The sequence below is a fragment of the Xenopus tropicalis genome, chromosome 2, assembly GCF_000004195.4.
Source record: "Xenopus tropicalis strain Nigerian chromosome 2, UCB_Xtro_10.0, whole genome shotgun sequence".
NCBI classification, from domain to species: domain Eukaryota; kingdom Metazoa; phylum Chordata; class Amphibia; order Anura; family Pipidae; genus Xenopus; species Xenopus tropicalis.
In genome coordinates this window covers 47674138-47694198 of record NC_030678.2, presented here as the reverse complement: position 1 = coordinate 47694198, position 20061 = coordinate 47674138, and the positions used below count along the sequence as shown (strand labels likewise).

The 20061-nt window shown below is 39.9% G+C and overlaps 1 protein-coding gene across 3 annotated transcripts in view; it reads left to right on the top strand.

Annotated features, from left to right (window-relative positions):
• The window catches only part of mnt (MAX network transcriptional repressor), a 42983-nt gene that overhangs the window by 5646 nt on the left and 17276 nt on the right, over nucleotides 1-20061 (top strand). For 2 of the 3 annotated variants that reach the window (XM_031895742.1, XM_012956552.3), the window contains 3 exons: nucleotides 7625-8210; nucleotides 10751-10792; nucleotides 12470-12581. In XM_031895742.1, coding sequence (XP_031751602.1) covers nucleotides 7625-8210; nucleotides 10751-10792; nucleotides 12470-12581 — 740 coding nt within the window. The remainder of the gene's footprint in view (nucleotides 1-7624; nucleotides 8211-10750; nucleotides 10793-12469; nucleotides 12582-20061) is intronic. The other variant, NM_001142022.1, reaches the window with a different exon arrangement.

Below are 20061 nucleotides of genomic sequence, written 5' to 3'. Positions count from 1 at the left end.
GACTGCCACTGTTTTTTACAGCAGCAATTAAAACAACCCATGTCTCAGGCCTTATCAAGGCATAATTCACATTTTGACACATGCAGGTTATAAAAAATATACAGTGAAACATCAGTTTAACATCCCCTGGTTTTAAGTTTTCCTGCATGTTGCTCTATTTTTTTATGGTCCCCTGAAAAACTTTAAATTGGAGTTCTAGTGTATTCACCTATATCTAGTAACCCATACCAACAAATTAGATGTTTGTTTTCAAACAGCTGACCAGTTGATGCTGCCTGCGGATTCTGGGTTACTAGACAAGTAACAAACAAATGCCATTTAATACATTTCCCCCGTGTGTATTTGCCATTGGAGTGGGTCATTATAAAATTGTGAAATTGAAACTAATCTCTCCATCTTTACCAGTGTGGGAATTGAGTGCAAAAAAAACCTGGCATACAAGCCCAGGTGGTCAGGAAGTATAGTTAAAAAAACAAACTGTATTGATTGTCAAAGAAATCTGGGCATGTATGGCCTCTTGTATCTTCCAGTCTCCCTTCTCTGAGATTTGTGAATGCTGCTGTTGTAATAGTGTACTGAATCATTCCTGATAGATGGGTGCAAGGTAAATTTTATGTTTAGTTACAGCAAAGACCTTGTCAAGCGAGTTTTTCAGGACAAATGCGTCTTCTTCCCCTGGAGGTAAAGCCTTGGCACTTGTGCTAGGAAGGTCAAACAGGGCAAGTCCTATGGCATCAGCAGCAACACATTGATTTCTGGTGGCATCATATGTGTTTGTAATGTCTGTTAATCATCAGTTTACCCTTGTGTTGGGCTTTGGTTACTGGTTAATTTTTTTTTTTTTTTTAAATCCTGTGTTGCTTCGTTATGTCACACCCATTCTTTTGAGTAATGTGGCGTGAATATCAGCACTCTTTAGGTTATATGTGATTAGGCTAGAATTGGCTTTATATGTCCTGAACTGGTACAGCCAATGGCAGGCAGGACAGATGGTGACAGATCTTTTCCTACCAGTGGCAGTTCCCCATAATTTGGATCTTACATTGTAAGGTCACCAAGCAACCAGATATTCTCCCTATATGCCAACCTACGGGTGGGCCATATCAAATTAAAATGGCAGGCATAGTCACTATCGGTTAGGGAACCACATCAACGAGCCGATGCGGTTCCTGATCCGATGTAAAAATCAAACCTGCCTGATCAAAATCTGCCAGATGTTGGTCGGGAAAGCCCATCATTGGTGCCCATAACCGGGCAGATAAGCTGGCAAACTGGTCTAAAGGACCCATATCGGCAGCTGAAATCAGCCTGTGTATTGCCACTCAGAGCGGTCCTTTTCAGTGCTTTTGCAATTTACATGAATTTTCTTTAAAATGTAGTTTACGAGATTAGCAGTTTCAGATTGCAATAGCAGGCTTGGCTTAACGGCTCTTTTTGTGTGATTATCTGTATGTGTATTATGGTTTGCTGATGCTGACCAAAGTTTACGTACTATGGATATCAGTCAGTTGAGGATCAGCAGAAATGAACATTTCAGCTGCCATTTATATTAGCCAGTTCATAGTGTGTCGGCAGATGAGGAAGTGAAAAGAAGCCCCAGCTGCAGTTCCAATCCTCCTGCTTAAGCTGACCATACACGCACCGATACTATCGTACAAAACCTCGTTTCGTACGATATTCGGTGCGTGTATGGCATGTTGGCGAGTCGGCCGATATCGCAGGAAGCTGCTGATATTGGTCGACTCGCCAATCGGACCGGTTAAAAAATTTTGATCATAGAAGGCGCCTGACCAAAATCTGCCGTCAGGGCTGAATCGGCAGAAGGAGGTAGAAATCCTATTGTTTTTACCTCCTTATCTGCTGTTTCAGCCCTGACGGTGTGTGGCGGATCTGACGATGTTTCGTGGAAACATTGTCAGATCGCCACGTGTGTGGCCACCTTAATTAAACAATCCAGACAATACAAAGGTGGCCATAACTTGGCTTGCCACCTTTTCTAAAGAAAAATACCAGTCTTCCTATATTTATATTTCTTCCCTGTTAATTACATTGGCATGAAACATCATCTTTACCAGCCAGGAGGCAACCCTAGCCATAACTTCTGTGGCTCCTCGTATGTGCTCAGCCCATTTGGCCCTGTAGGGCTGCCTTAACTGTCTATGCACCTACTGTATTCAGCTAACCCTTGGGTTTCTTACTCTTTGTTGAGCCAAAAGAATGCTATTAGCAGTCTAAAAATGCAAATATTAAAAAAAGCTAAAAAAAGTAAATGAATGTAAATTGCTAAAGTGTCCAGAGAAGCATGATGAGTAAGTTTTCATGACATAATTTTTGGGGTTTATATGCCCTTTTACACAAGGACACAGATATATACTGCAAGACATGGCAATGTGTAGATAAAAAACTGCATTGTGCACAGAATGTGACTTTCCACACTGGCGCAGAGTGTTTGCTTAGCTTAATAGGCAGAATTATATAGTTCTTTAAATGTTTCAGTTCTAAGTGTTTGGGTATCCACGTGCCTGTTTGAGAACAGCTAATCCCCCCTCCCCCAGGCCTCTCTTCATTTCCCTGTGCCCTAGTTAAGCGTGAAAAGGGGAGGCGTGGCCTGATAAAAACGGGACAGAGGGGAGGGCTCCTGGGAGATGCTCAGCAGGTACTCTTGCATCCTTAACCAATTCGGATTTATCCATCTGGGTCAGAGCAATTATGAGTGACGTATCCCCATACAACCTGTACTTCTGCTGCACTGAGTTGGGTTTCATGCCACACGCCGGCTTTTACCTTTCTAGGTCACCACGTGCCCTTAACTCTTGCACTGCCTCAAATTGTGACATCCAGATTATACATCCTAGCCCATGTGTTTTATCTAGTGTGGTAGGAACTATTGATGCAATGTTAGAGGTGTGTTTTAATATCCTAGACGTCCGCTGCCAAGTGACTAGCAATCCATCTGCATGTCCTTAGGGTAAAAAAAAATAACAAATCCACTGCAGATAGTTTGTTCTGAGTCATATATTTATTTCAAAGTGCAGAATAATTATTTTTAAGTTAAAATAAGAATTCTGAAATAAACTGTTTGCATAAATATTCACTGTAACTGGTGGTGCTACCAGGGCTGCTTTCTATCAGCTAGTGCTGGGCAGCTTGTTACAATATTAGGAAGAATGAAAGACACAAATACAATCCTGCTATGGATGCTTGGGACTTTCAGCAGGATACTGATTGCAGAAACAAGACAAACATTTTGCATTTTTAGAAGAAAAACTCAGTTGCCCTGGGCTCAGCTTTTGAGTCCTGGCACTGTTTGGAAATTAAGGAGCATAAGCATTATCTGAATTAACTAAACAACCTGGAGAAAATCGGGCTGCAAGAATAGACCAAAATTGGTCCTGAACACTGTGCAAAGCTGGAACAGGTAAGGGATCCCTTATCCGGAAACCCGATATCCAAAAAACTCCGAATTACGGAAAGCCTGTCTCCGATAGACTCCAATTGAATCAAATAAATTAGATTTTTAAAATTGATTTCCTTTTTCTCTGTAAAAAAAAAACAGTGCTTTGTATTGGATCCCAACTAAGATATAATTAATCCTTACTGGATGCAAAATAATCCTATTGGGTTTAATGTTTTATTGATTTTTTTTTTAGTAGATTTAAGGTATGAAGATCCAAATTACGGAAGGATCCCTTATCCGGAATACCCTTGGTCCCGAGCATTCTGGATAACGGGTCCTATACCTGTATATACTCGCCCCACACGTACAAAGCTGTTACTGCTGCAATACAAGGCTATACAAAATAGTCCTGTTTAACCAATTTTACACAGAGCCATTTTTTTTTTCACAGAGATATTTCCTTAGATGGAGAAACCCCCCAAAGGGTTCATGACACCTCCCATTGACATTAACAATGGTTACAATCATTTCTCAACCCTAAAATGCTTAAATGTATGTTTTCAGGTAAAATAAATAACAATAAAAACTACCTGTACCAGTGGTGAGAGCCAGTTTTCAGTAGCATCAAAAGGAGGTGTCACAGGTGGCTTTAGCAAGCTAGCCTTGTGTGACAAGCTAAAAGGGACAGTATACTCCCTTGTTAAACATGAGTGCAAGGCTTGTGCTTATTGTTTTATTAATGAAAAATCTAGGGTTTTGTTTTTGTTTTTTTTTTAGCAAAACAGCAAACAGGGATATTAAAGTTACTCCTTGTTTTACCTCGCTAGGTAGATTATTAGATTAACATTCCCATCCCTTCATCCTTTGTTGTTTGTTTTATTAGCAGGAGTGCATTATGTAGGGGGATTATCTGTGCGCTGTCAATCTGACGATCCAGTTTACAAGAACCAAACATGGAGTAGCTGCTATCCTCCTATTTGCCTCAAGAAATAACAAAAACCATAGATTTTGTTTGCAATTAAAACAATAGCCAAAAACCATGGTCACCACAAGCCCTGTTTGTTGCACTCATGTTGAACAAGGGTGTATATTGCCTCTTTAAAGCGACGGGGTTGGAAGCACATTACAGTTTTTTTCCCCCTTAGATTGTAAAATTAAATATGTTACAGAATAGAACTGCCACGCAGAATTTGTTATTGAGTAAAAGAAGAGCTGTGGTCAAAGATCTGAATACATTTGTAAGGCACTGTTTCAGTGCATCATTGATCATCAATAGCTACTGCTGGATTGTCCCAAGCAAATTGACCACTAATAATGTAATTAACATTGTATGCTGCAACTACTCCATCCCCACTTACAAAATGTTTGCCACAAGTTGTGCGCTCTTTACAAAATGCACACACTTGTTAGTGCATGTGTCTCTGCTGCAATGCGTATAAGAGGCAACTGATGCAGCTTAGCAAACGCCTGCTTTTACACTGGTATTCTGGGTGAAAATGTTTAATTGTGGGTAAAAAAAAACGTAATTTGCTGCCAGTAATTACGTTTTGCACTGTGTTGCTGCCCTTGATAAATACAAATGTATTCACTACATATTTTAACTTAGCTCAGTCATTCTTCATAGTCTTCCCTAACTGGCCTGCCCAGCTATTGCTCTAACTCCCTGTAGGACCAACCTACAGTTTGAGAAACACCGCTTTAATAGAGTCACTTCCCCTTAAAAACTCAGAAAGAATGTGTGTCTTGTTCTTCACTGAAACTGTTAATGTGACTGTGAATCACTAGACTGGCACATGAGAGTTATCCGGTTTTGTGTGACTGGCAGGGAGCTGCATGCCAGGGCTGCAGGAGAGTAGAGGCACAGTTTCTGTTTACTATAACAGAACCATAACAGCGCAATAAGGAAGAAGGAGCTGTATAAAAATAATATAGTTTACTTTGATTAAAACAAAAACAGTGCATTGTCATTACCCTTTTAGCAACTCTGATCTGTAATGAAACAGTTGGATTATGAAGGTGTGACAACCAGTGTTGTAAGTGTGCACTAACCTATAGTGAGCGTGAGCTTCACATGTGTACTTCCCTCCTAACTAGCCTTTCCCATTGGTCATTTTTCTAGGATCAAAACTGTACCTTGGGGCATTATCTCTTGTTGAACTATAATTAGCCAGTTTTTCTTCTCTGTAAGTCATATTCACACCTATTTATCCCAGCCAAGGGTGTTCCAAGTGTTTGCAGAGCAGAGACATGAATATGGTGGGTGGACAGCAGTATTGTGCTGGTGCAGACCCATAAATTAAAACTGGTTATTGTTCTTGCCTTTGTAACCCTGTATACCTGTATCATAAGCAACAGGAAAGGCTGATTGTATATCAGTTACAGGTATCGGACCTATTATCCAGAATGCTTTGGACCCGGGGTCTTTCTATAATTTGGATTACCATACCCTAGGGGTACGCAGAAGAGGCACCTTCCTAGGGCGCAACAGTGCTAGGCAGGTACCTCTGTTGCCAACACCTTGCGCTTTATGCGCTGTGCTCACCCCCCACCAAGTGCGTGTTGGGGGAAAAGTGCCAGCCGGGTTGCTCAGGGGCGCCTGGCCGGCTTGGCCCACCTCTAGGTTCTGTTTTATTATTACAAAGAAAAAGTAAATCATTTTAAAAACTAAAATTATTTGCTTAAAATGGACTCCATGGAAGATGAATTTACCTTAATTCAGAGCTTTCTGGATGAGGGGTTTTCAAAAAAGGGCTGCCACACTTGTAAATTGTGTTTACTCAATGTAGTTTTGTCTGTAAATATATACATCTGTGCTATTAATTGCAATATACACATTTAGCCATCAAAAAGCTGGGCTTGCTATAGCATACAATGGAATGTCATGATTTTTTTTTTGAGCAACTGTTATACATGTTAAGATTGATTAGACTATTAGAGTAGTAAAGCGTGCAAAAACGAAAGCCATGTAAAAGTTTCCATATTTCTCGATCATCGCATATTGAAAGCAGCAACGTGTTTTAGAGGTAGATCCCTGTGCAAAGTTTTATTTTCATACATATTTGTACTTGCTTTTGTGTTTTGGAGATCTCAATTTTCAATGCATGAAAATGCTGATGAACTGGCTTTTGAACTCGAGCAGTTTCATTTTTAGTGACAGGCTATTTATATAGTGCAGCAGGGCTGGCGTATCTGAAGCCCCTGGTCTGTGTGTGCTCACAGAATGGAAAACCTTGCATTGAATCTTGCTTGCTTGGAGGTTGATTCTTGGCCTGTGGAATCAGCCCCTACACTGCCATCAGCCTTTCCTTGGCCTGCGCCTGGAGCTTTCCATTGGTGGGGTGCAAACAGAGAAAAATAATTCGCTCTGGCTTGCCTCGCCCCCTTTCTATCGCTCTTCTGTTAGACAAGGTAGGAAACCAAATGAGTCTGGTGCATGCCAATCCAGCACTGCGATGTAAGGAAAAAGGCCACACTCCTCCAGTACTGAAAGCAGCCTTTTATTTATTTGTTAAAGGAGAAGGAAAGTCTAAATCACTGTGGGGTGCCACATGTTACCCGATACCTTGGCCAGTGCTTCTGTTGGAGAAAACTGCACCAGCCTGGGGTATATGCAAGCGTATTGCCTATTGTACCAAGTTACATAAAGAGCTTGGCATTTAACATTTGTTCTACAGATTTGAGACCCTTAGGGCCACCGCCCATGAGGAGATAGTTGCCTGCGGTTAATCTCGGCTACTGCGGGCGACTAAGCCTTCCCACTGGCAATAAAGTGAATCACTGGTGGGAAGGCATACGCGTCACTTTTTATTCCAAAGTCGTGTAAGGAAAAAGGAGGAAGTAAATCTTCAGATAACTTGGTGATATTTGTCTTGTGCTTTAATAGCAAAAACAAGCAAAAAATATTTATGGTTTAAAGCTCTGAAACGCCACCAGGTAATATTTCCTAAATTTGAAAGATGTTATAAGTGCAAGCCTATATTAAATATAAACAATAAATAGAAAAGAATAAATATAAATGTAATATTATCTGTAGTCAGCATAAGCAATATATAGGCCTTGTGTGGAATTACTGAATTCAAGGTTTTCCCTGCAGGTTTGCACTGCCTGCACAATACAAAAGGAGCTTATTACTGAGTGGAATAGTCGGTGTGTTAATACGTTAAAAGAATAGCAAATGGTATGCAGAACACTGCCTATTATTTCATGCTATTTTTTGGTTTATTGCAGAGGAAAATGATAAGATTTTGGTGGAACAAGAGGAAGAAGAGGAGGAGGAAGAAGATGAAGAGGAAGACAATAAAAGTGTATCAAGAAATGAAGAGCATATAAACCAGCTCCCGCCTGATCCTGTATCCCCCCCAGCACCTGCACCACCACCTCCACCACCACTTCCCCCATCTGCCCCTGTAACTGTCATCCCCCTACCTGTAGTAACCAGCACTCCTCAGCCAGTAGTCCAAACATCAGTGTCACCTCCTGTTGTACAGCGTCATGCGCCTGTTGTTAGCCCTCCTGTCCTCAACAAGGAAGTGTCCCTACCACCTGTAATTCAGCGGCCACCGGGCACAGTGCTCCCTGAAATCAAAACCACCCCTCTGAGCATGGGAAGCCCCAAGCCATTACACCATTACCAAGCTCCTGTACTGGCCATTGCACATCATCCCCTTATGCAACAGCAACAACAGCAGCCTATACAGCCTCAGCCTACAGCTCTACAGACTCCACAACCGCCTCATCCTCAACCCCTGGGTGCCCTCAGACTTCCAATAACAGATGATGGAAGGCCCAATGAGCAGCGGCGGAGGCCTGGAGGGTAAGGACTTCTTTGTGAGATACCGCAACACAATATCTGATCTCTTCAACCTACATAATATTTGACCTGATTATAGGAGCTCAGGGAGAAAAGAAAGCAGAGAGGGTATTTCTAGGGCCCCCAAACCTCATACTTCACGTTAGAGTTACCTAGCAGCAAGGGGACTTTATTTCCAGCACTGGTAGCAAGATATCGATAGTACATTGTGTAAGGTCGTTTGACAGGGACAAATTAACACTTGTGGCAGTGGGTAAGTGCAGCTATATTGCATTATATGTCATCAGAGAAATAGCATTTGTTAGCGCTGAATACATTTTTTCAGGGAACCAAATCTAAGTTCTGTGTAACTATAAAAAATATTAAGTAAATTCCAGAGAGTCCAGAGGTGTTCTGACTGTTCTGTCATAGAAATAAAACCATAAGTTGCTCATAAGTATATTTATATGTATCTCATGTTTTAACCAAAGAATATATACTTGACTCCATGTCCATCCATGTCGGTGAGCATTGTTTCCTCCAGTTTTTAAAGGGAGAAAATGCGAAATGTCTAGAACTTTCCTGGCTGCTAAATCCTATAATAATAAAGCCAAGCACTTCACTTCTAACTAGTGCCACACAGGGCGGATTCTCGGCCTGTCGATAAATGCAGGCCAAGAATCCACCCCTATGCTTAAAAAATCTGATAGTTGTGGCTGCATCTGGAGCCATTGTATTGGCCTGGGCGCAGCGACACTAAGCAAAGTTTGTTTCGAAACTTCACGAGCAAGCAGTTAAGTGCCAAATTCTGTTTAGCCAATACAATACAATGCCTCCAGGTGCAGCCACAACTATCAAGCATAGGGGTGGATTCTTGGCCTGCATTTAATCACAGGCCGAGAATCAACCCTGTGCGGCACTAGCCTTAGAAGTGAATCTCTGAGACTAAGATGCCCCAGTAACTCCCAGTCGTCTTTTCTGCTAAATCACTGCACATGCTCTTTGCTTCTTTCAGTTATCTTAGCTAGGGACCTTCTCACAATATATTTACTTTCTAAAATTCACATTCATCAGAATTGATTACTAATGAGCCCTTTAGCAACATTTCAACCTCATTTTGTACTAATGATATGATGATTTCCAGTGAAATTTTGCATTAGACAACTCTAAACAGGCCATTACTGTTATGGGGCTGCTGAACTTCTGAGCTACTGCAATAAGTTCAGTGCATAAAATATAGCATTTCTAACTATATTGTCAGTGTTTTTCGGCAGCAAATTTTTCCACCCAGATTAGGTGAAAGAGTAGCTGGTTGGGGGGAAAAAATATACCATACACTTTGAAGCCTTGCCCCAGCCTTGTCCTTGGTAATAGACATTTCCCAGAAGTGCACAATCCTATCTGCACCTGTGAAAGATTTCTGTTCCTTTGGGCAAGACTGGGTCTTGAGGGTGCATCAGAGCTCCCAGTTAAATTAGACTCGTAAGAACAAGGTTTTTAAGGCTTTAGCTCTACTTTAAGTTATCCAATAACAAAATATTACTTGTGTCCTATTTGTGTAGCCCTCAGGTTAAATGCCTTGGCAGGGTTGTTATCATTTATTTTCTTGTACTGACAACGCAAACTACCTTGGGGCAGTAAAAAGTGGAACTGAACATGATGTTATTTTAAATCAGTCTTTTCGGAAAACTCAGTGATGTAAACCTGGTTGATGTTGCAGTAGTTGTTCCTTGTATTTAGCCTATGACAGAAAAAAAGCCAAGTTTTGGTATTTTCGCTACAGCTTAATTGCAAACATGCCTTCAGTGTCGGACTGGGTCAGCAGGGCACCGGGAAAAAACCCGGTGGCCCCTTTGCTTCCAAATTAGCACTGCCTACAAAGGGAAAGGGTCTGGATGTATTGAGAATGGATAGGAAACCACCAGATTTGCTGAGGGTGCAACCCATTGCATGCACTGAAGACTTTTTGGGTGGGGGCCCTGTTAGCTTTTTTACAGAAAGGTAAACAAAATAGACAGTTTGCCAACTATACCGTGTTGATACAGGTATGGGATCTGTTATCTGGAAACCTATTATCCAGAAAGTCCAGAATTATGGGAAAACTGTCTCCTATAGACTCCGTTTTAAGCAAATAATTATGATTTTTAAAAATGATTTCCTTTTCCTTTGTGATAATTAAACCATGCCTTGTACTTGATGGTAGCTAAGCTGCATGAATCCATACCATCCTCTACTGTGAGAGACCAGCCAGCTGGACAGATCATAGATTTCTAATATTTTTCTTTGAAATTTTAATATTTATGAATGTCACATAAAACAAAGTAATATAGTTGCAACATATTTTATCTATATTTTCTTTTAACTCATATTTGTTGGTAAGGAAAAGGTTCCTTTTTTTATCAGGTGAAGTAGTTTAGATTATATAGAGAAGACTGCTTCTGGTCCTTATGGACATATATACAGCTCTGTTAGCATTATATAAATCATCAAATTCAGATTTCATAAAGTCCTAAATTTTTTTTGTTTTTTTTTTTGTTTTTTGTTTTTTTTCTTTTTGCGTGCAGGGCAGGCACCCGGGAAGTCCATAATAAACTGGAGAAGAACAGGTGTGTATTTAAGCCAGGCCCTGTTTTATTCAGCCTCTGGTTTAAGCTTCCTATTCGATTTCAGCATATCTTTCTGCCTACTTTTAAGTGACCTCTATCCACCAATTGCATGCAGAAATGCATGTAACATTGACCTAAGCTCTTCTTTTGCTGGAGTTTAAATCCATTAAATGCTGCAGGGCGCTTATAATTAATTGCTGTGCAGTGTTGCTGAACTCCATGTCTACTAATGGACTGGCCTCTTGTTTATTACAAAAACCCTGCTCTGCCAGTAGAACCTGGGATGCGTTTTCTACATTGAATAGGCTTGCCTATGACTCTCTTATGGCCACTCTGTAGCCATATAGCATTTATACAACATCTCCCAGAATGCCATGGGTGGCCGAAGGCTTCAATATGGTGCTGGGAGTTGTTCCTGCTGGTGGGTTGCAGGTTTGACTTTAGTAATATCCCAGTGGAATATCAATGTTTTTCTTCATTAGTGAGAAAAGCATTGGTATCTCACCACATCAGAGGTAGGTTACAAATGCTGTTGGGCTTTACTAGTAACATGGTATGAATTTGCGCAGTCAACTCATTCACTTCATAGCAACCAAAACATTATTTGTAGTAAATATTCTAAGGAGGTGGACCAGCTAAAAAATAAAGGATTAGTGCAAGGCTACAGCAAAGTGAAAGTCTATCCTCCCACACTGTTAGACATGTTGCTTGTGACCAGTGCCGTACATTAAATAGATATCAGCAGTGGGCATCTCCTTGGAACATCACATGGTCCCTGCTAGAAATGCATTTGGATTAAAAGGGTTGTTCACAACGTGAAGGTAAACAACCCCTTTAAAACTAATTGCTGCTTGGTTGCTGGACTGTAGCAAATTTGTACTATGTTGTTTTATAGGCCCATTAATGTTACACCATGTAACCAAAGCACTTGGTCCTTAAAGGGGTAGTTCACCTTTAAACTAAACTTAATATATGTATTCTGAGACAGTTTGCAATTGGTCTTCATTTTTCATTTTTTTATGGGTTTTCAGTTATTTAGCTTTTTGTTTAGCAGCTCTCCATTTGGTATTTTAGCAGCTATCTGGTTGCTAGGGTCATATTTACCCTAGCAACCAAGCAGTGGTTTAAACAAGAGAGAGGGATAGGATTAGCAGAGGGCCTGCATAGAAAGATATAGAAAAAGTAACCATAATAATAAAATTGTAGCCTTACAGAGCAATATTTTTTTTTTAGTTGGAAGAAAGAAGAAAAGAGAGGCAAAAACTATAAAAAAAATCAATAATGAACACCAATTGCAAAGTTGCTAGGAATAGGGCATTCTGTAGCATACTAAAAGTTGAACCACCCCTTTAAAGTGCATTTTGTTCTCCTCATCTAAGTGTGGATGCTTCAAGCAGTGTTTCCTTTTTTTTTTTTTTTTTTCTTTATTTAAATTGCATTGCTTTGCACAGTGTAGCTAATACCTACACTTGGCTCTGTCAACCTGTCTGTGATTAGTATACGTATGCCTGTTATGCATGTCACAATCACTAACAATTGTCTGTATGTGTAACTTCTGCAAATTATGTTTCTGGGGAAACTAGCTAAGCAATTTATAACAGAAACTAAATAATGAAGCACCGGTCTACAATTTTCTCACTGTGAGAAGGTAAATGTACCCTTTCCCTGTTTCCACAGACGAGCACACCTAAAAGAATGCTTTGAGACACTAAAGAGAAACATCCCTAATGTAGATGACAAAAAGACCTCCAACCTCAGTGTATTAAGGAGTGCCCTGCGATATATTCAGGTATGATCACAAATGGACAAGTATATTGTAATGTTACCTAGATCATAATGGGCAATTTATGTACTGTATGTTTCTAAAAGTGTTATGTTAATGCTTATCATGGTTTTGGACTTACAAATATGTGCCTTTCTCACAAACAGCATGCCCTTCTCCAGTGCCATAGCTCCTAAAACACCATGGCCAAAGTGGTATTCTCAGGAAACTTGTGTACCTTCCATTGGCAGCTCAGTCTTTGTGAAATAGGTTAGAAAGAACTGCATAATTCCTGAAGGCTTAGGAGGCAAGGCTGGGGAAGTGTTTAGTAAAATAAACTATAAATATAAATTATTATAATCTTGTTTCCTTCAGCCTTGGAATTCACAGTCACAGCAAGCAGGCAGGTACCATTTTGTGGACACTGTTAAGACAAGCTTTGCATCCTGCCCAAAATCTTGTTTATGTGCCAATAAGGGGAGGGGGGCTGATACCCATGCACTGGCTACAAAATTAGGTGGGTGAAGAGTGCAGTGACAACTAAAGTTCCGAGTGGAAAGTTAAAGTAACAGTCTGCCCCAACTCTATGCCTATAGCATAGAGGCGAAACAGGGTATAGATGTGCACCTCTTACCAGCCAGGGTGCTATTACTGATGCTCACTGCTGGTCCAGAGATCCTCTTTGGGTGTCCTAGACACACACATGCACTGTAAAGATCAGGATTGTAACTTTTAAAGTTGCAAATTTTACTTTTTTTTTTACTGGGGGATGCCTAGCACATTTGCACCTCCCAGTGAATTTCCCTTTGTCTTGCTGGCAGGTTTCCTCTTTCCAACAACCTCACCAAACAAGTGGACCTTTACATGTATGGCCACCTTTACATTGGTCAGGTTCAGATTTCTGCTTTAAAATGGGCAACTTATACATTATTCCTGCTGACTGGTTGCTTTAGGTAATTAGACTAGTTGCAAACTTTGTACCTTTTATTAAATACACAACTGCAAGTTGCTTATTAAAATGTACCATTGTAGGCTATACCCTGTGTTTTGCTTGAGAGTGTGTTAGCAATGTTCAGATTAGCATGGCGTTCTGGCCTATCCAGGCATCGAAAATAGAAAAATAACCTTGCCTATAAAAAGAACATTTTATCCTTTATTCAGCTGAAAACATTTAAGAAGCCACATGAGTTAAAGGAAAATTACAATCACAAGGGGGTTCCAAAATGTTAGGCACCCCCCCCCAGTGATTTGTAATCACCCCAGGCTGGCAGAAATCTGCCCCAGCTCAAGGTACCTGCAAATGTATGATTCTCTTCCTGCTTCTATCTTTGCACCGCTTGCACATGTGCAGTATAGTGAAAAGCCAAATAACAAAAAAATGGCCCTTTCACTCTACTGTGCATGTGTCGGCCCTGGGATTGCAAAAAAGGAAGACTGGAGGAAGAGGATCACTCGCTCGCAGGTACCCAGGGCTGGTGCAGTTTTCTGCTAACTGGAGCACTGGACCGGGGTATCGGGTAAATAATTACATTAATTAATCTGGAATCACTAGGGGGCTGGCTAACATTGGCTCTTCTCAGTGATTGTACCTTTCCCTCCCCATTTAAACAGAATCAATTTCTTATAGCTACATCCACTAGGGGTTTTCTAAACTGCAGCCACCAGCATGGGGGTTTAGCAGCCCTAAAGCAGCTCCCCATCTTCATAGTTACATACATAGTTCTATAGTTAAGTTGGGTTGAAAAAATACTAAAGTCCATCAAGTTCAACCTCTTCAAACAAACCCCAGTGCACATACTGTATATACAAACACTCATACCGACCCATCTGGACACTCACATGTATAAACTATGTGAACTATCTGATCTCGTTAAGCCATCTTTTGAGTGTTAGCGACACTGCCCATACTCAGTGTGCTGCTGCAGAGAAACTTAGGGGTTGCCAAAAATATTAAAGCCAGGTTAGATTTTTTTTAGAGGAGCTGATAATTATTAATCTATTCTGATTCACACTGCACTGGCTTCTAGGCACAGATGTAATGCCCCTGGACCATAAAACACTCTGAAACACTTATTGATATTTGGTATTTCAAGTTAGACAGCTTTGACTTAATTAAAGTAAACTTAAGTTTGTTTAGCTTGTTTAAAATGTTGTTGTGAAGGAGTTAACTGCTCATCAACTCTATCCACTCAATAGCAAGTTGGCTTTATGTTCATGGTTCCTAAGATGTGCGCTGCAAGTTATAAAAGTAGGTTTTACGCTGACTCCCTTGTATCTTTCTTTATTACTTTAATTTGAAATGTTTAGCAGACAGTGGAAAACAATTACAAAACTCAGCAGGCCACTTAGACATTGATTTCTCTCCTGTGGCCATCAGTAGGGAAAGAAAGTGAAATCTGCCTCCCCAGTTTTATTTTTATATATTTGTGTTATTACATAAATACAGCAACATAGCACTTGCCAAGGCAGACTTGAAATAATCACCAATTATATTCATTTTAGACAAATGACACTGAATGATGAACAGGACTTGAAAACTGATATTCATATATATTTATATTTACATAGTCCTTGTCAAAGTTTACTTCCTCTTTGTTCTGGCCTATGTTTCTGCTAAATAAAATATAAAGTGTACTTGACTAAGCACTGCTTAAAGGTAACATATTAAAAACTCTGTTCCTTTCTGCTAGAGCAAAACATTATAAAATATTATCTAAATATCAGTTGCAGTTTGGCTAAGATTGGCTATTAGGTAGCCTCTATGCACACTATCATCTTACAGGAGGCTTTATTTGGTAGTAAATCTTGTTTTTATTCAACCAAAACTTGCCACCAAGTCAGGAACTCAAAAAGTTGGTCTCAGGCAGTTGGTTTGCTGTTAAAAGTAGTGTCAATCAACACTCCATGGATTTCTCTAGGTCATTTCCCAGTTACATACAAAATGCATCCTATGGTTCCGCTCATGAAGTGATTATGAAGCATCGCTAATGGAAGCTCTAATGTCTGTGGATCACTTCCTGTAGCAGCAACCAGACATTCATGATGGCTGGAAAGCTGAGAAATAGCTATGGAGTTCTGAACACTGATACTACTAGTGTGCCATGGCCCTTATAGCTACCACTTGCAATCATGCCTGATTCGTCACCGTAAAATTAACTTCCACTATGTTACAGATGTACCCGTTCTAAGCAGCTTTTCATTTGGTCTTCATTATTTCTTTTTTAATAATTTGCATTCCTATTTCTAGCCTGCTGCATCAATCAGTTTTCAGGGGTCACTGACCCTGGAGGATGGTGTAAGTTGTAGTTTTGCGTTAGAACTCTACTGTTCTTCCTCCTGAAATGCTTTACAGTATTTGTTGGAAGTGAATAGACATGTATATGGTTACATAATAAATAAATCTGGCTGTGTTGGACTGCCCATCCTACTGAGGGTGATATTTTATGCCTTGATTGGATTATGCACATGGCATATCCATCTGCATGACTTCTAGGTGGCGCTGTTGTAGTGTATGAAGAGCATTCTGGCCCTATTGAGTGAGTAGGTTTTTTATAAATAATCAAACTGAAAGGATGGGTTGCATATGAACTACATATTTAATATTTAATATTATTTAACATTTACCTACACAAAGAAAGGGTGGAATTGGAATTTGTTCTGTGAGTGATGTACAGCTAATTGTTACCCAGTTTCTTGAGCACCGCAATGAGAAGCCAGCCAATGAGACTGCTGCTAGTCAGGGTTCAAAGTTACTGTAGGCATACAATGGTTCTCGAACATTTGTGAAATCTTTAAAATGTTCTATATTTTTATATGAGGGTGATCTAAAAATAGTCTGATTTTCACACAAGTACTAAAAGAAGATGAAGAAAACCTAGTTATACAAATGAAACCAAATATATTAAATATAATAAATCATATTTGGTCATGTATTTATTGCAAAAAAAAAAATACCCAATAAATTTTAAGTACGATGTTTTCAGTCAGTGGGATGACAATCAGGTGTGAATGAGAGACCCTGTTTTATTTAAAGAACGGAGATCAAAGGTATCTCCAGCTGCAAGGTGTCTAAATGTCAGAGAGGTTACAAAGGAACCCAGGGTAACTTCTAAGCAACTGAAGGCCTGTCTCACATTGGCGAATGTTGATGTTCATGAGTCCACCATCAGGACAACACTGAACACCAATGGCATGTATGGCAGGGCAGCAAGAAAAAAGCCACTGCTCTTCCCCAAAAATATTGCTGACTGTCTACAGTTTTCTAAAGATCATGTTGACAAACCAGAAGGATACTGGAAGAATGTTTTGTGAATGGATGAAACTTTTTGTCTTAAATGAGGAGCATTACATTTGCATTCTAGCAAGAATCTTATCCCATTTGTAAAACATGGTGAAGGGAGTTCTTGTTTGGGCCTGTTTTGCTGGGCCTGGATGGCTTGCCATCATTGATATAACAAGCTGAAGCTGTTCTGTATGCAGGAATGGGCTAAAATTCCTCAATGTCGATGTGCAGGATTAATCAACAGTTACCACAAACCTTTAGTTGCAGTTATTGCAGCACAAGGGGGTCACACCGAATACTGAGAGCACTTACTTTTGCCATGCACAGATATGTTATGTTATTGTATTCTTTTTTTAAAATAAATGTCCAAAAATAATAATTTGGTTTATTTGTTTAGTCTACTTTTAGGGCATTTGAACATCAAATGATGTTTTAGGTCACATTCATATAAAAATGTAGACATTTTTAAAGGGTTCACAAACTTTCAAGCACCACTGTATAATGAACTGTGGCTGTGTGCGTGTGGTCCTGTTATCTGGCCTGTGTCTGTCTTTTAGGCAACCAAATTCCAGGGTATTAATGCATCTGTGTTGTGATTGTATAAAAGGCAGAAATGCTTATTCTAAATGTGGGTGGCTGTCTCTTTGCAGTAATATCCAAGATATTTGTGGGATGAGATTCTAATCCTAATTTGTTTATTAAAAGAGAAAAACACATGGTGAAAGTTGCAAGGTGAACATTTATTTAATAATATATATATATATATATATATATATATATATATATATATATAATGTATGTATATATAATAACTGCTATATGTAATATAAATTAATGCAGTATGTAGTAAATTTGTTTTGCCTAGGCCCTCTTCTGAGGCTTGGGGCCTCAAGCAAATGCCCTTTAGCTGACTTTACCATAGAATGATCCTATGTACAGGACAAACCAAGTTAATGATCAGTTTCCATTCTGGCTGGTAAGCTTTGATATAAGTACAGGGGTGTTCCGGTTTGGTCAGAAATTGCCTGAAATGTGTAAAAAAAATCTGTGTGGATTAGCTTTACTCTAATGGCATGCATATTTAGTGAGCAAAGTGTGATTTCAAGTGCAGTTGACATGTTTTTCCCCCCACAATGTGTAACACTGTGCTTGAAAGTCTGTTTGGTATCTTTTCTGTCTTTGGCGTAATGCGTGTGCCTGGTTCTTTTGCTGCATAAGCTACCCTATTGGCTAATGGTAGCTCTAGGGTTCCCCTGTGTCAATAGGCACAGTAGCGCTTAATTTGAAACAGAAGAAGGCAGTGGTGTTGAGCTGAACCATAAGGAATTGCACCAAATGCATGTTGGCACAAGGGAGTTTTGTGGCCCCACAATTGTGCTTGTAAATGACCCTGCTGGTGTTTTCTTTTGTTGGTTATGTTGATTTTGTCACATAAAAATGTTTTAAGTTATGCTAATGTGCCAGACACGTGGCTATTGCCATTGCATATAAAATTTGGGCAGTGGCATGGAAAAGTCCAATCTGCTCCTGTCTGCCCCATCTTGTGTGTGCATGGACAGTCACGGTATCAGCCTGTCAAACCACATAGGGCATATTTTGGCACAGAAATACGAAATGCTGAAATCACACTGACAGGCCGATGCCATGCATCTCTAGCAGGCCCAAATGGGACTAAAAGTTGTAGTATATTCAGTTATTTATCTGATTCTTACTGTGTAATTTTCTCGTCTTGTGGTTTTAACAAAGAATAATTGTGCTCTTGGAATCATTGGGTAGGAGAAATATTTCTTTCTTTGTGCTGTGCTTTTCCTCTCAAGTCACCTTCCTCAAAATGGGCACCGACTTCCTGTTAACCTTTCAGTGACCCATGGGGGTCATGTGGGATGTGAGTGGAAACAAACATTAACCCACGTGGCAGGAGATTTTATGAATGACAAAGTGTTTAATTATCTCTCACAATATGCTATAGCCATGTGCAAACACAAGAGCAATTTCTGTGGTTTGTGTTCCTCTCTTCATTCCATAATTCAGCGCAAGTCTTACTGAGGCAGAAGCCAAATATTTCACTTTCCCTTAACAGTTCATGGTTTAGGAAAAGGCTTACACCAGTAGGAGCATCTACATGGGCTAAACATTGTAGTGAGTATTTCGTCAACAAGATTACACTGCAAAAAAGGGTGTAGGAGGTTAACTATATCTTCCAACCTCCCAGCTTTTCATAGCGCAACCCACTGACCTTGTTTGTAGTTTAAATGTCCCGCGTTGCCCCCGCAAATCTGCTTTTTCTCCTCAAAAAAAAAAGTGTTATGGTAAAATGGTGTGGTATTTAGCGGCTCAGCCACAAAGTGAGCATGATTTTTACCATGTTGCAAGTAGCATGTCTTTTTGTCCCTCTTTCTATTTTTGCAAATGTTTGGAGATAATATAAACTAGCACATAATTCTGCCGGTGCAAGGATCACCTGTGGGTGCCAAGTGGTGATATGTGGGACAGGACAACTTAACTTGCAAATCTTTAACCTGCATCAGACCCTAACTCACAAAATGTTGCCATTCTAGGTCCATCACCCAAGCCATACCCACATATTAATTCCCTGTATGCTACTTCTGTGCACGTTTCTAATTCCAAGACAGAATTTTCGAGAGCAGAGAGAGTGTACTTATACATTATTTGTATGAACTAAGCTGGGGTGGACTCTTCCATTACATTAATTATGGTAAACAATTGATTAAGCTTATTAACGGAGCCTTACCCTCTATCAAACTGTCATACCTAGCTAGAGGATGTCCAACAAAGTTTGACAAAATATGGCAACCATGGCTAGACATTGAGGGGGACCCCCTGCCTAGAATAGGAGACACTCCTGACCCACCATGCTAATTCCAATGCGAGCATAATATGTAAACCCTTCTACCACTTCTTTCACCCTTTCTCCCTCTCTCTCTCTCCTTTCCCTCCCTCTTCTTTTATACCTTGTTTTGTTTTGAAAAAAGGAAAATAAAAGCAATTGCTAATAAATAAATAATTATGGTACATATATGGGATCCCTTATTCAGGAATGCTTTATCCAGACAGCTCCAAATTATGGGTAGGTCAGAACGTGGTATGGTGGTCCAAATTACGGATAAATCCCTTAAAAGATAAACCTAGGTCCCAAGCATTCTGGATAATAGATCACACACCTGGGGTGATGTGGAAGAAGGGTTACATATGACTTACTGAGAA